This window comes from Lampetra fluviatilis, chromosome 60 (assembly GCF_964198595.1).
Source record: "Lampetra fluviatilis chromosome 60, kcLamFluv1.1, whole genome shotgun sequence".
Lineage (NCBI taxonomy): Eukaryota > Metazoa > Chordata > Hyperoartia > Petromyzontiformes > Petromyzontidae > Lampetra > Lampetra fluviatilis.
In genome coordinates this window covers 4385250-4402243 of record NC_136334.1, presented here as the reverse complement: position 1 = coordinate 4402243, position 16994 = coordinate 4385250, and the positions used below count along the sequence as shown (strand labels likewise).

The following is a 16994-nucleotide window of genomic DNA, read 5'->3' as shown; positions in this document are numbered from 1 at the left end:
CCACCCACTCCGTCTCTCCCCCCACCCACTCCGTCTCCCCCCCCACCCACTACGCCTCCCCCCCACCTACTCCGCCTCCCCCCCACCCACTCCGCCTCCCCCCACCCACTCCGTCTCCCCCCCACCAACCCACTCCGCCTCCCCCCCACCCACTCCGCCCCCCCCCCACTCCGCCTCCCCCCCACCCATCCCCCCCCCCACCCACTCCGCCTCCCCCCCCACCCACTCCGCCTCCCCCCACCCACTCCGCCTCCCCCCCCACCCATCCCCCCCCCCACCCACTCCGCCTCCCCCCCCACCCACTCCGCCCCCTACACCCACTCCGTCTCTCCCCCCACCCACTCCGTCTCCCCCCCCACCCACTACGCCTCCCCCCCACCCACTCGGCCTCCCCCCCCACCCATCCCCCCCCCCACCCACTACGCCTCCCCCCCCACCCACTCCGCCCCCCCCACCCACTCCGTCTCTCCCCCCACCCACTCCGTCTCCCCCCCCACCCACTACGCCTCCCCCCCACCTACTCCGCCTCCCCCCACCCACTCCGCCTCCCCCCACCCACTCCGTCTCCCCCCCACCAACCCACTCCGCCTCCCCCCCACCCACTCCGCCCCCCCCCCCACCCACTCCGCCTCCCCCCCCACCCACCGCCTCCCCCCCCACCCACTCCGCCTCCTCCCCACCCACTCCGCCTCCCCCCCACCCATCCCCCCCCCCACCCACTCCGCCTCCCCCCACCCACTCCACCTCCCCCCCACCCACTCCGTCTCCCCCCCCACCCACTCCGTCTCCCCCCCCACCCACTCCGTCTCCCCCCCACCCACTCCGTCTCCCCCCCACCCACTCTGTCTCCCCCCCCACCCACTCCGTCTCCCCCCCACCCACTCCGCCTCCCCCCCCCACCCATTCCCCCCCCCACCCACTCCGCCTCCCCCCCACCCACTCCACCTCCCCCCCACCCACTCCGTCTCCCCCCCACCCACTCCGTCTCCCCCCCACCCACTCCGTCTCCCCCCCACCCACTCCGTCTCCCCCCCACCCACTTCCGCCTCCCCCCCCACCCATTCCCCCCCCCACCCACTCCGCCTCCGCCCCACCCACTCCACCTCCCCCCCACCCACTCCGCCTCCGCCCCACCCACTCCGTCTCCCCCCCACCCACTCCGTCTCCCCCCCACCCACTCCGCCCCCCCCCCCACCCATTCCCCCCCCCACCCACTCCGCCTCCCCCCCACCCACTCCACCTCCCCCCCCACCCACTTCCCGTCTCCCCCCCCACCCACTTCGTCTCCCCCCCCACCCACTCCGTCTCCCCCCACCCACTCCGTCTCCCCCCCACCCACTCCGCCTCCCCCCCCACCCATTCCCCCCCCACCCACTCCGACTCCCCCCCACCCACTCCACCTCCCCCCCACCCACTCCGTCTCCCCCCCACCCACTCCGCCTCCCCCCCCACCCATTCCCCCCCCCACCCACTCCGACTCCCCCCCACCCACTCCACCTCCCCCCCACCCACTCCGTCTCCCCCCCCACCCACTCCACCTCCCCCCCACCCACTCCGTCTCCCCCCCACCCACTCCGTCTCCCCCCCCACCCACTCCGTCTCCCCCCACCCACTCCGTCTCCCCCCCACCCACTCCGCCTCCCCCCCCACCCATTCCCCCCCCCACCCACTCCGACTCCCCCCCACCCATTCCCCCCCCCACCCACTCCGTCTCCCCCCCACCCACTCCGCCTCCCCCCCACCCACTCCGCCTCCCCCCCCACCCATTCCCCCCCCCACCCACTCCGACTCCCCCCCACCCACTCCACCTCCCCCCCACCCACTCCGTCTCCCCCCCCACCCACTCCACCTCCCCCCCACCCACTCCGTCTCCCCCCACCCACTCCGTCTCCCCCCCCCACCCACTCCGTCTCCCCCCCACCCACTCCGCCTCCCCCCCCACCCATTCCCCCCCCCACCCATTCCCCCCCCCACCCATTCCCCCCCCCACCCACTCCGTCTCCCCCCCACCCACTCCGCCTCCCCCCCACCCACTCCGTCTCCCCCCACCCACTCCGTCTCCCCCCCCCCACCCACTCCGCCTCCCACCCACTCCGTCTCCCCCCCACCCACTCCGCCTCCCCCCACCCACTCCGCCTCACCCCCCACCCATTCCCCCCCCACCCACTCCGTCTCCCCCCCACCCACTCCGCCTCCCCCCACCCACTCCGCCTCCCCCCACCCACTCCGCCCCCCCCCCACCCACTCACCGTGCGGTAGACGAAGACGCGGACTTTACGGCCGCCAAGCGTCTCCAGCACCTGGCCGTTGTAGAGCTGGAAGGGTGACACCTGCCCCTTGATGATGTGGTCGAGCAGCAGCTCGGGCAGCTCCATGGGCAGGGAACTCATGGCGTGACCTGCGGGGGTATGGGGGGGTGGGGCACGCAAGACGTTGAGGGGGGGGTGTGTGGTAGGGGTCACCCGCGTCCGTCTGGAAGCGCTCTTCGTTTTGCGATGTTAGAAAGCCGCTTGAGGCTAGGCACTTTCACATCAGCCGGATTGGAGACGCGTTTTTTCTTTACGCGTGTACATGTGAACTTCTTTCGCACCATATGCAGCCAACCATTGCTAATTGAAGATGCGGTTAGAACTGCTTTTTGTGCAGGGTTGCCTCCGTACGGTGCGAAAGAAGTCCAACGTAGAACCCCCCATGCACGCAAGTGATGCGGTCTTGTTCATCTCGAATATTCTGTCGGGAACCTTTGCACGAAGACTGCACTCTTTGGACGAAGGCTTCCCGCCCTTCGGATGAGCGAACGAGGGAGCGGTTTTGCCCGCTGCGTCTTCGCCTCCGGGCTTGTGAACGTCACACAGCGCTGGTTTCAGTGCTCTGTGATGCAGCCGCTCGTCCATAATCAATTTTCGGGTCAGATTGCAGCGTGAGTAAAAAAACGCCAAAGTTGTTTTAACACGCAGTAGGCTTTCGTGGCTAATATTAATCGTAAATGATTGTTTTTTTTTTGGGGGGGGGGGGGTTAATCACGTAAAATTACCGTGTCGTTAAACCCACGGCTGCCAACCGACACGGCCAATTAGTAAGGTTTGCCACCTAAACAAAAACGTGGCAATTGGTTACCACGTCACCTCGCCGGTTGTGTGTGCAAGAGAGTAAACCCAAAACAACGTTTAGCAATTCCATCACCGCGGCGTTTCGCCGGGCGATTGCAACAACCATCTTCATCAGGCGATTCTCCAGATATTGTGAAAAGTCTTCGAGCTTTTGGTCTTGAACGCTGTGTGGTCAAACCCTCCACCAACGCCGACACGCAGCCATGTTCAACACAGATGTCACGTGACGGACAAACAGCACCGATTTTTTGCCACGAATGCGCCACCGGTGATGTTTTGGCGAGCGAACCACGCACATTTAACAATTCGGTACGAACAATCAATTGTGGCAATCGCCTGATTGACGATGACGACGACGATGCTGGTCATATGGGGCCGTCCATAAATGACGTCACGCGATTTTTGACGATTTTTGACCCCCCCCCCCCCACGTCACACGGCGTCACAAAAAGTCAGCCCCCCCCTAAAATATGACGTCACAAAGCTCTGCCCCCCTCCCCCCCCCCCCAAAACCATATTTCAATTTTGAAAATAAAACATGCTTCAAATCGCTTTAAACTATTGTCATTGTAGTGCGTATTTAATGTGGCGCTGCACTCTGATGTTGTAGGAGTGTTGTTATAACAATTAGTGTTGTTATAACAATTAGGAGGCTGCGCCTTTTAATTGAGATCAAGTGTTAGGATGACATCGCTTCATTTGTTTCGCGGACAGAAACGTATTTGGGGCCGTCCATAAATGACGTCACGCACCGAGGGGAGGGAGTGTTGTTATAACAATTCTAGATTTATTTAAAGTTGCGCATTTTGATGTGACGTCACATTTCTCAAACCCCCCCCCCCGTTTCGTCACACATCGTCACAAATGTCTGACCCCCCCCCCCCCGGGCCCCTAGGTGCGTGACGTCATTTATGGACGGCCCCTAACTAGCGGCGACACGTCCGTACCCACGTGTTACAACGCGGCATTACCAACGGCGTAGACACGGCAATTAATCGGCAACGTTCGTTTGCCACGTGGCAGCTTTAGTTATTTGGCTGTGCCACCGGGTGAAGAAGGGCGTACGACACGGTATTGGCAGTGGACTCACGCGGAGATCTGACCCCAAAAAAATGTTTAAATTATGAATCAAAACATTGCTCGCGAGAGCCCACGCTTATTCAAAATGTAGCCCATTCCTCCCTTTCGGCTGCGTGGGGGAACGTTGTACAATTGATATGAATGTTCAAGTTAATCCGGCTAGCAAAATTGTGTTTGGCTCAGTGCGACGCTGGCACAGAGCGTTGTGTTTCTGTTGCGGGGGTAATCCCGCGTGGCCCATACCCCTGCGCCTCAATTAGCGTTTGCGAGTTCGGAACAGAGGAGAGCCGTAAGTCGATCGCTGCTCGCTGTCCAGTGGCAGCCCACGTGCAACGCTGCGTTTGTTTATTTTCACGCGACTTGGGAATTGAACTCGGGATCCCGGGCTTACGGCACAGAGCAAACCCGTACGCCTGTGCCATGAGCACATTAATAACGCGCTGGCTAGCAGCACTTGCACGGAGGGTAGATTCTGTGTCAAGTGTCCTTTGTGTTCGAGCGTGCAATGAGTAAACTCTGCTTAACCACGCACATGTGTTGAAGAGCGTGTGATGTTCACATGCATTTTCCGCAGAGTTCGCATCTTTTATTTCGTGAGAGTGGTGTACGCGTGTTGAACTTATTTAGTCATGCTACGTGGCCAACCTTGCAAATCGAAGGTGCAGTGTTGAATCTATAGGCAGTGTTGAGTCTATGGTCAGTGTTGAGTCTGTGGGTAGTGTTGAGTCTGTGGGTAGTGTTGAGTCTATGGGCAGTGTTGAGTCTGTGGGTAGTGTTGAGTCTGTGGGTAGTGTTGAGTCTATGGGCAGTGTTGAGTCTGTGGGTAGTGTTGAGTCTGTGGGTAGTGTTGAGTCTATGGGCAGTGTTGAGTCTATGGGTAGTGTTGAATCTATAGGCAGTGTTGAGTCTGTGGGCAGTGTTGAGTCTATGGGCAGTGTTGAGTCTGTGGGCAGTGTTGAGTCTATGGGCAGTGTTGAGTCTATGGGCAGTGTTGAGTCTATGGGCAGTGTTAGTCTATGGGCAGTGTTGAGTCTGTGGGCAGTGTTGAGTCTATGGGTAGTGTTGAGTCTATGGGTAGTGTTGAGTCTATGGGCAGTGTTGAGTCTATGGGCAGTGTTAGTCTATGGGCAGTGTTGAGTCTATGGGTAGTGTTGAGTCTATGGGTAGTGTTGAGTCTGTGGGCAGTGTTGAGTCTATGGGCAGTGTTAGTCTATGGGCAGTGTTAGTCTATGGGCAGTGTTGAGTCTATGGGCAGTGTTGAGTCTATGGGCAGTGTTAGTCTATGGGCAGTGTTAGTCTATGGGCAGTGTTAGTCTATGGGCAGTGTTGAGTCTATGGGCAGTGTTAGTCTATGGGCAGTGTTGAGTCTATGGGTAGTGTTGAGTCTGTGGGCAGTGTTGAGTCTATGGGCAGTGTTGAGTCTATGGGTAGTGTTGAGTCTATGGGCAGTGTTAGTCTATGGGCAGTGTTAGTCTATGGGCAGTGTTAGTCTATGGGCAGTGTTGAGTCTATGGGCAGTGTTAGTCTATGGGCAGTGTTGAGTCTATGGGTAGTGTTGAGTCTGTGGGCAGTGTTGAGTCTATGGGCAGTGTTGAGTCTATGGGCAGTGTTGAGTCTGTCGGCAGTGTTAGTCTATGGGCAGTGTTGAGTCTATGGGTAGTGTTGAGTCTGTGGGCAGTGTTGAGTCTATGGGTAGTGTTGAGTCTATGGGCAGTGTTGAGTCTGTGGGCAGTGTTAGTCTATGGGCAGTGTTGAGTCTGTGGGCAGTGTTAGTCTATGGGCAGTGTTGAGTCTGCGTGCAGTGTGTATGTACGTTGAACTTCTTTCGCACCGTACGTGGGAAGGACAACGAACTAAACGCAACAAAGGGGTTCTAAAAATCCCGTGTGTGCAATCCAGATTTGAAAGCGCACCTCGCGATCTCGCACAGAATGTGAAACAGGACGAGGAAAGCACACGCCTCCACAAGACCCCGTACACCGTCCTGTTCCAGGGCTTCAATACAGCAACCAGCCTATGCGGAGCAGTGGACGGATGTTCTTCAACATCCGTCCACATCCCATGAGGAGAGCGCGCGTGGAAATGGTGACACTTACACGAGCCGCGCGTATTTACGGGTTTTTATATTCTTAGGTTTTTTCGGTAAAGTCACGTAGGTAAAACATTAAAATTAATAAAAGTAAAATAAGATAAAAATAAAAATCACGACGTTTCGGAGGCAACACAAGCTTCCGTCTTCAGGTGGAACCGTCACAGCCACGACAGCTGTATCAAATAAATGAGAGATTACAAGAGCTACCACTCCGTATATATAATGGTTGGAGTGGTAGCTCTTGTAATCTCTTATTTACTTGATACAGCTGTCGTGGCTGTGACGGTTCCACCTGAAGACGGAAGCTTGTGTTGCCTCCGAAACGTCGTGATTTTTATTTTTATTTTATTTAACTTTTATTAATTTTAATGTTTTAGCTACGTGACTTTACCGAAAAAAACCTAAGAATATGAATCCTTGCAGTCACGAAAGCTTCAAATCTAGAATTACGGGTTTTTGTTCGTGAGCCTCGTCCGGGTGGATTTGTTCTGATCCCCGATCCTGACGGTGCTGGGATCTCATGATTCAGGATGAATAGTTGGAGGAGTTCGATGCTCATGCACGACGCTTTCCTACCAGCGCGATGTAAACGTCCGCAGTTGCCCTTCGACTAAGAGGAATTCTGCGCGAAATGCGGCGATTCAAATTTGGAGGCCTATGAGAATGTCTACTATGGCCCAAATAATAATGATTATCTTCTTGGTTCTTTCGGTAAAGTCACGTAGAAGGGAAATAATAAAAATAAAACATAATAAAATACAATTCTTGTGAGAATAAAAAAATAAAACATAATAAAATTCAATTCTTATATTTATATTATTTTATTATTTCCCTTCTACGTGACTTTACCGAAAGAACCAAGAAGATGAATCCCTGCGGTCACGAAAGCTTTAAATCGAAATAATATTTAACAGCCCTTCGTCAATCCAACAGTGAAGGCCTCTCCGTGCCGTACCGGTTCTGGGGGTTGTTTTGCCCAAACTTCACCCGACCGGTCAGTCCGGGATGTTGAAGGTGAGAGGTAAACAATCGGTGTGCATTTAAGTGGCGTACCATCGCGGTAATTTGCTTCCCATTGCCTCCGACTCTCGCGCGCACAACACAAACCGAAGAAACCAATTCGGTAGCACGGCGGTCTTTGTGGCGCGCGTGTGTGTGGTGAGCGGTGCGGCGAGTGCGATGTGCTTGTTGAACTTTTTTCACGCCAGACGTGTGGCCAGCCATGCCGATCGTAGTTGCGTGGTGTAGCGAGTGTTGTGCAGCGAGTTTGCTGCAGTGAGTGAGAGTTATAACAAGTGCGGTGTAGCCAGAACCGGCCCTAGACCTTTGGGTGCCCTAAGCAAAATTTGGTTGGAGGCCCCTTTGATGTATGATTTTTTTCACCCACTAGCTAGCAGTGACTCTAGGGGGGCCCTCTGCTGGCCACGGGGCCCTTTGCAATTGAAAGGGTCGCTTAGTGGCTGGGCCGGCTCTGGGTGTAGCGAGTGTGCGGTGGTGCGCGATTGATGACAAGCAAGCGTCGTGCAGCTCTGTGTTTTTTTCCACCGCGAGGGGGGAGCGGGTGAGCGGGTGAGTGGGTGAGCGGGTGAGATGGTGAGTGGGCGAGCGGGTGAGCAGGTGAGCGGGTGAGCGGGTGAGATGGTGAGCGGGCGAGCGGGCGAGCGGGTGAGCGGGTGAGCGCGTGAGATGGTGAGCGGGTGAGCGGGTGAGCGGGTGAGCGGGCGAGCGCGTGGCTCCGTACCGTCTGTCGCCTCGTTGTTGGGTGCCAGCAGCGTGTAGTCGACCCCGGGCTTCAGGCTCTTCATGAGGCCCGCCTCGGCAAACATGTCCACGAAGTTGGTGACGCCCGCCGAGTCGGCCAGCTCCATCACCGTCTTGGCTGTGGGGGAGGGAGGGGGGGCAGAGGGCATGGGGCGGGGTCAACGACCGGCTCCGACGTCGTCGTGAAAGGTCGGCGACTTCGTAACGGTCGGTGACATCACAATGGTCGGTGACGTCATCGTAACGATTGGTGACATCGTCTTAATAGTCAGTGACATCACAATGATCGGTGACGTCATCGTAACGGTCGGTGACATCACAATGGTCGGTGGCGTCATCGTAACGGTTGGTGACATCGTTTTAATGGTCACTGACATCACGGTGGTCGGTGACGTCATCGTAACGGTTGGTGACATCGTTTTAATGGTCACTGACATCACGATGGTCGGTGACGTCATCGTAACGGTTGGTGACATCGTTTTAATGGTCACTGACATCACAGTGGTCGGTGACGTCATCGTAACGGTTGGTGACATCGTTTTAATGGTCACTGACATCACAGTGGTCGGTGACGTCATCGTAACGGTTGGTGACATCGTTTTAATGGTCACTGACATCACAGTGGTCGATGACGTCATCGTAACGGTTGGTGACATCGTTTTAATGGTCACTGACATCACGATGGTCGGTGACGTCATCGTGATGGTCGGTGACATCACAATGGTCGGTGACGTCATCATAACGGTTGGTGACATCGTCTTAATGTTCAATGGCATCGTGATCACGCCCCCTGCATGAATGACGCCAGTGCGCGGACACATTCCACGCGAACAGGGAAAAACAGCGGCCGCATTTCGCTAGGGGCCGTCCATAAATGACGTCACGCACCTAGGGGGCGGGTCAGATATTTGTGACGATGTGTGACGAGGGGGGGGGAGGTTGAGAAATGTGACGTCGCATCAAAATGCGCAACTTTAAATAAATATAAAATTGTTATAACAACACTCCTACAACATCTGTGCAGCACCACATTAAATACGCACTACAATGACAATAGTTGAAAGCGATTTGAAGCATGTTTTATGGAAATATGGTTTTGGGGGGGGGGGCAGAGCTTTGTGATGGCATATTTAAGGGGGGTCTGACTTTTTGTGGCGCCTCATGAAGAGGGGGGGGGGGGGTCAAAAATCGCCCAAAATCGCGTGACGTCATTTATGGACGGCCCCCTATGAGCGTGATCCTTCCTGTTGCTCGTTCAGTTACAATCCACCAGCACGCAAGAGGTCCTTCCTTGTTCACCATCTGTGGCTAGAAGCCTCTGTCTAGCCAATACACTTCCGGCATTTGATACGGGTATTATTATTGATTCATTGATTGATATACAAATAAAACAAATAAAAAATAAAAATTAATTTTAAAAATCTTTTTTCTTTATTTTAACAGGTAAGTCCCCACTGAGCTCTGTAGCTCTTTTTCACGAATGACCTGGCCACAAATGATGGCCCCACGAAGAGGCTTAACACGTGGAAATTTATAGCAGCCAAACACTCTGAACGCGTGTTTACAAATGTGGAGGGAAAAAACCAGAGAACCCGGAGAAAAATCAACGCGACAACGGGGAGAGAGAGAGAGAGAAAGACGCAAATTCCAAATATACAGGTGTCTGGATCGGGATCGAACCCACGAACCTTCTGTATACTAGGGGAGGTAGTTAACATCTCACTTTTGGGAACAAATTGGTTGGCATTGGAGCCTCCATGTGATGTAACAGACCTTTTAAATGACCAGTTCACCACCAAGTCCCAAACTCATACCCAAACCCACCACCCCCCCGCCACCCCCGTGACCATCACCAGGCTGACGTGGTGTCGGGAACTCCAACTTCTTGACAAATGAAGGAGGGGAAAAATAAAAATCCACAGCTGCAAAAAAAAATGTTTTTGCCAGTGAAAATATTTTCACAGCAATTACTCGAAAATGTCACATTTCATCCCCAGCGGCGCATAACTTGTATTCGATGACGCTTGTGTTAAAACGCACACGCGCCGCGGATATATATACCTCTCTGCTCAAGCGCTTCATTGTTCGAATGACTCATCCACCTTGGCAGGGACTCGTTACTATAATTGGCTCAGAGAAAGAAGGCCTGGCTGGCGCTCAGGGGGGAAGGGGGGGCGGTCAGAGTTCTGAGCTGGTAACGCTGATGACCCCCGCATTCAAATCCAGGGCTTTGAATGAAGCTAGACGAAAACTAAATAAACTCCTGATAATAGTTTTTTTACCCTTCTATCTGGCAACAAAACTGACACCTTTTTACAAGGAGTCATGTTTGCATAGACCGCAATACCTGCAGTCATAATGCAAACAAAAGACATAACTCTGATAATGTGCACTGTCCTTGAAGTTGATTGGTCCACACCCGAGACAACTTTCCTTAGAGCCTAGTCTCACATGGGTTGGACTAGATGACGCCTATAGGCGCACCTCAAGGACAGTGCATACATTATCAGAGTATGTCTTTTGTTTGCATTATGGCTGCAGGTATTGCGGTCTATGCAAACATGACTCCTTGTAAAAAGGTGTCAGTTTTGTTGCCAGATAGAAGGGTATAAAAAAACAATTATCATATTTTTACTGGCAAATGAGGTTCCCATGGTGTAAATGAACTCCTTTTTAAAACAACGCTTTAATTAGCAACTTCGTTTAGCTCGCAGTCGAGAAGTACGTCAATGATGCAGCGCCTGCTCCCACATCAACGCTTACTTGAATTGATTTATTACTTCAGTAACTCGTTCACACGGAGCAGAGGCGGTTCGAGAGTTTAGGGATCGTTGCGTTTTTTTACCTACGCAAATATATCTATAAATAATAAGGCGTCCGTACAAAATGTGAATTGCTTTAAAGTAGCGAATTCATTGATTTATCGATTTTGATACCGGCATGCATTGTCACCGGATCTGAGCACGTGTGCAAAATTAGAAATTGATTGGACAACAGGAAGTGGACGAAATTTTGATGACAAGATTTGACCACGACAAACATAGGAGTCAAGTTTAGTAAAACCGTTGAAGAAAAACCCCAACACATTCGTGTCTCTGGAGCCATGCACTTTAAAAGCGTCTGGATTGAAAACTAATTTCTTGACAACTTTTCGATTTAAAGCTTTCGTGACTGCTGCAGGGATTCATCTTCTTGGTTCTTTCGGAAAAAGTGACGTAGAATTGAAATAATAAAATAATAAAAATAAAACATAATAAAATAATTCTCACGACGCTTCGGCCACAACGCAAGTAGCCGTCCTCAGGTGGAGAACAGGTCTGTCGAGGAGACAGAGTCTGAAACAACTGTTTTTTTTTGGTTGGGTTTAGTTTCCGTTGTATTTCCCTGCCACCCCCTTGCCGCACCTCGTATTTAGCGACGGTTGGCTATGTACGGCGCGAAAGAAGTTCAACACACCTACGTGCAAACGTTTACAACGCATGACGCTTTGGGCAATGGCTCTTCTCCACTGCGCATAGAGAGGCCAACGGGTGAGAGTCATTTATGTGCTCTCAAGGAGGCTCATTACCCGAAACGTCACCTGTCATGTACTTTTTTAAAATCCTTTATATTAAGTTCACTTGTTTGCTTGCGCGCTTACGACCGTGCAAATCTTTCGGTCGTTTTTAAAACCAACTTCCCGTGATCCAATCGAGCTGACATTTTGCACACAGACTCGTTGTGCGTGACAATTTATTTTCGTGAAAATTTTTTTGCCAAAATTTTACACTTTTTAGGAAAAAATTAATTATATTTAATTACCAATTGCTTAATGGTGGCAGACAATCATCTGACCCATAGGTGGCAGCCATCTCAAGCCAGAGGACGAGATGACTCTAGCCGCCACGCATATAAAGGATTTATAGTGAAAAACTTTGTTTTTACGGGTTAATTTTTTACTGATGAGACCACAGTGTTATTGAAATATGTGTTGAGCTCTGCCGCTGTTGTTTGTCGCCGTTGCCGCTGCTTGTGCATCGCTGCCAATGCAGTATTGCCAAATAAATGATGATTAAAATTGGTTCTCGCGCCTCGGGAATTCATGTTCAGCAGCCCCCATCGCCAATGACCGCACGAGGCAACACAATCACCGCGTCAAATGTTTGTGCTCTGCAGTCGCCTCCTTGGCTTCATTTCTCCAGTCGTGAAACAAAATCAAACATCGTCTCGATGGCCTTGCGGTAAAACCACATCCTACGACGCTGAATGGTCTGGGAGAGTGACGCACCCGTTGCAGCGTGAACCGGAGGTTCACTTTAACACGTAGGCTTTCGCGACCAATATTGTTCATAATCAACGATTTTTGGGTTTAGATCGCGTTATTTATAAATGTGTCGTAACCCTCCACCACCCGACACGCGTGAAATGTTGTGGTTTCACGCTTCAACACACCGGTGGGCTAAAGCAGTGAACTATTTGTCTTTTGTCAACGTGACACTTTTTTTTTACTGATTGGTCGGAGGTTCACTCTAAGAAGGCGTCTCAGATGCAGCTCTGCAATATTCGCTTCCACGGGCCGTTCTCTCTCAGACACGAAGGTGGCAGAGGGATACATCCACCACCACCGCCCCCCGCCACCGCACTAGGGATGAACGATTTTGGGGGAAAAATCTCTTTGCGATTTTTCTGACAGATTTTGCGATTCCGATTTGATTTGAGAGTACATTTTTTCAAGTCAGGCTTCAGTTCAAGATCCACTGTGTAATATATTGAAAACATGTGATGGAGCATTTCCACATGGTACCATCAAAATATGAACTGCTCTATATATAGGATGAGAACTTACAATATATGAATTGCTTCCAACATGTATTTATTTAAAAAAAAATGTAAATAGAACAATCAAACATAGAACAATTGTTAAGTTAAATTAAGTTATAATTATAAAAAATAAAGCGATTCCAATAAAGAAGTAATATGACTTTTTAAATCGCAAAACATCGCAGCCTTTGCGATTTGCTAATCGCATTGTTTCAAATTGAGATATCGATTTGAAATCGATTAATCGTTCAGCCCTACCCCGCACACCGCAAGAGGACCCCGGGCGCTGACACGTGGCCTCTCGCGACGCAACGCCGACAGTATAGTCGGCGTCAAAGCGGTACGAACCAAAGGAAATGACACGTCTGGAAAAAAAACTAATAAAAAAGATAAAAACACACACCTGAGAGCGAAAATAAATAAAGAGGCGGTTGCGTTAAGTGCGTTGATCGGCACTTCGTGCGTATGTGATATTCAGAGCTAGATATGAATTTCATTACACATGCCTCTATACTCAATGTGCCTGATGCCTTTTCAAACTCGTGAAAATTGTGTTATCGTCACCGCTGAGGAAACAGCGATCGCTTTCGGCCCCACGTGGGACAGCGAAATTGCCCTGCTCGCAACAAACTATCGTTGGCTGGCCTGTCATTCCAGAGGCGGACGTGAATCATCACCTGGGATGCCTCGTGGTCATTCATCAAAACCACTGCGGCAAGATGTTAACTACCTCGCCTGATATGCAGGAGGTCGTGCTCGCAACAAACTATCGCTGGCTGGCCTGTCATTCCAGAGGCGGACGTGAATCATCACCTGGGATGCCTCGTGGCCATTCATCAAAACCACTGCGGCAAGGTGTTAACTACCTCGCCTGGTATGCAGGAGGTCGTGCTCGCAACAAACTATCGCTGGCTGGCCTGTCATTCCAGAGGCGGACGTGAATCATCACCTGGGATGCCTCGTGGTCATTCATCAAAACCACTGCGGCAAGGTGTTAACTACCTCGCCTGGTATGCAGGAGGTCGTGCTCGCAACAAACTATCGCTGGCTGGCCTGTCATTCCAGAGGCGGACGTGAATCATCACCTGGGATGCCTCGTGGTCATTCATCAAAACCACTGCGGCAAGATGTTAACTACCTCGCCTGGTATGCAGGAGATCGTGGGTTCGATCCCGACCCTGATGATGCCTGCTGCTGTATATTTGAGTATGCATGTCTCTCTCCACGTGGTCGCGTGGATTTTTCCCCGGGCCCTTGGGTTTTCCCTCCACATTTAGAATCGACATTGTTGTCTCCTTGGTTCTTTCGGTAAAGTCACGTAGAATGGAAATAATAAAATAATACAAATAAACATAATAAAGTAATTCGCACGACGTTTCGGCCACAACGCAAGCAGCCGTCCTCAGGTGAAGAACAGGTCTGTCAGACTCTGTCTTCCCGACAGACCTGTTCTTCACCTGAGGACGGCTGCTTGCGTTGTGGCCGAAACGTCGTGAGAATTACTTTATTATGTTATATTTTATTATTTTATTATTTCCATTCTACGTGACTTTACCGAAAGAACCAAGTAGATGAATCCCTGCAGTCACGAAAGCTTTAAATCGAAATCGACATTGTGCTTTTGGCTGCTGTGAATGATCCACGTGATGATAAGCCACTTCGTTGTGCTATAATTTTTGTGGCCAGGACTCTTATGAAAAAGAGCTACGTAGCTCAGTGGACCTTATCTGGTAAAATGAAGGCCGGCACGGCACACGAGGGGGTGGGTGGCCAACACCACGCCCGGCCGCCTTTATCCGCGAGTGGCAATGATTACACATCGCATCAGGTACTCATTTGAGGCTGAGTCGATCTAGGGGAGGCCCAGGGCCGGTTCAGATATTCGTCACTGGTGTTGGCCATGAGCTGGAATCGAACTCGGGTCGCCGGGTTCGCAGCGCGCTAAGCCGCTGTACATCGCTCCTCGCACAAACACACATGCGCACGCACACACGCACACACACGCACACACACACGCGCCCACACATGCACACACACATGCACACACACATGCACACACACACGCGCACACACACGCGCACACACACACGCACACACACACACACATGCACACACACACGCGCACACACACATGCACACACACACGCACACGCGCACACACATACACGCACACACACACGCGCACACACACACGCACGCACTCACACACACACACACGCACACACACGAGCACACACACACACGCACACACACACACACACACGCACTCACACACACACACATGCACATACACACACGCACACACACGCACACGCGCACTGCGGCCAACATGCCCTGCACATCGGGGGCTCGCTCGCGAAGAGTTGTGAGCTTCACACAAAACCCCCCAAAAAAATGACATCTCGCGACTTGAACCTCTCCCTCCTTTTTATCCCCCTCCCCCATCCCTCCCAACAAACGTAAGTTTCATCTTCTTGGTTCTTTCGGTAAAGTCACGTAGAAGGGAAGTAATAAAATAATAAAAATAAAACAAAATAAAATAATTCTGACGACGTTTCGGCCACAACGCAAGCAGCCGTCCTCAGGTGAGAATTATATTATTTTGTTATGTTTTGTTTTTATTATTTTATTACTTCCCTTCTACGTGACTTTACCGAAAGAACCAAGAAGATGAATCCCTGCAGTCACGAAAGCTTTAAATCGAAACGTAAGTTTCATCTTCTTGGTTCTTTCGGTAAAGTCACGTAGAAGGGAAGTAATAAAATAATAAAAATAAAACACAATAAAATAATTCCTACCGACGTTTCGGCCACAACGCAAGCAGCCGTCCTCAGGTGAAACCCAGGTCTGACTTTACCGAAAGAACCAAGAAGATGAATCCCTGCAGTCACGAAAGCTTTAAATCGAAACGTAAGTTTCATCTTCTTAGTTCTTTCGGTAAAGTCACGTAGAAGGGAAATAATAAAATAATAAAAATAAAACACAATAAAATAATTCCTACCGACGTTTCGGCCACAACGCAAGCAGCCGTCCTCAGGTGAAACCCAGGTCTGACTTTACCGAAAGAACCAAAAAGATGAATCCCTGCAGTCACGAAAAGCTTCAAATCGAAACGTAAGTTTTCCCACGCACACGCGCGTGCCGGCGAGCGTTCGCACCGGAGTCTGGGATGAGGACATCGCCGATGGTGTGCACCACGCCGTTGGTGGCGACCAGGTCCCGCTGGGCCACACTGCTCAGTCCGTTGATGCGGAACTCTCCACCCTCGCAGCCGAGCGTAGTGGGGCTGCCCTCGCGTGAGTCCACCACGCTGTTGCCCAGCACGGCCTCCGAGCACTGCACCGACTCCAAGATGTGGTTGTTGATCACAGCTGCGAGCGGGACAGCGGGCGGAGAAGTGGAGGGGGGGGCATCATGGTTAGGAACGGACGACGGGAACAGATGTGACTCAAATGTACGGCAACGTCACAACGCACACATAAACCTCCGCCACCCAACCCCCCCTTCTGGTCTTCGTACCTGATCGGTCCACAAGTGACGACATCGCATTTATTACTCTATTTAACGCCGAAACAGGAGGATTTCTCCACAACTCTGACTTGCCGCCTGATGATGCTGGTTGTAATTACCGGTGAAACGAATTGGCGTGATTTGTTTACGTGACAAACCTTACTAATTGGATGTGCCGGGTGGTGGCGGGTATAACGACAAGTTTATATATACGCGATCTAACCCAAAAACCTCTATTGTGGATAATATTTGTCACGAAAACCTACCACGTGTTGAACTAACTTCACAAACATCCGGTAGCTCAAGCGCCGTCGATGTTAGTTCGCCATCCAGCAATCGGTGTCATCCGAAGCAGTCCGCCAACGCCACTCGCGAGGTCCCCACCTCAAAATCAGAGTTCAAATTCTATTCAGGTGCCCGACTCGGCCCCCTCCATCTTAGGAGAGCGTCACTTCGTTGGAGGTAAACGCTTTTATTAAATCCTTTATATTAAGTTCGCTTGCTTGCTTAGGACTGTGCAAATCTTTCGGTCGTTTTTTAACCCACTTCCCGTGATCCAATCGAGCTGACATTTTCCACACAGACTCGTTGTGCGTGACAATTAATGTTCGTGAAAAAAAATGCAAAAATTGTACACTTTT

General features: G+C 51.9%; 1 protein-coding gene across 3 annotated transcripts in view; it reads right to left on the bottom strand.

Annotated features, from left to right (window-relative positions):
• LOC144950911 (transforming growth factor-beta-induced protein ig-h3-like) overlaps window positions 1-16994 on the bottom strand; it is a 254138-nt gene that overhangs the window by 137830 nt on the left and 99314 nt on the right. For all 3 annotated transcript variants that reach the window (XM_078881080.1, XM_078881079.1, XM_078881078.1), the window contains exons 9-11: window positions 16002-16214; window positions 8024-8161; window positions 2250-2398 (exon numbers count right to left, since the gene is read on the bottom strand). In XM_078881080.1, coding sequence (XP_078737206.1) covers window positions 2250-2398; window positions 8024-8161; window positions 16002-16214 — 500 coding nt within the window. The remainder of the gene's footprint in view (window positions 1-2249; window positions 2399-8023; window positions 8162-16001; window positions 16215-16994) is intronic.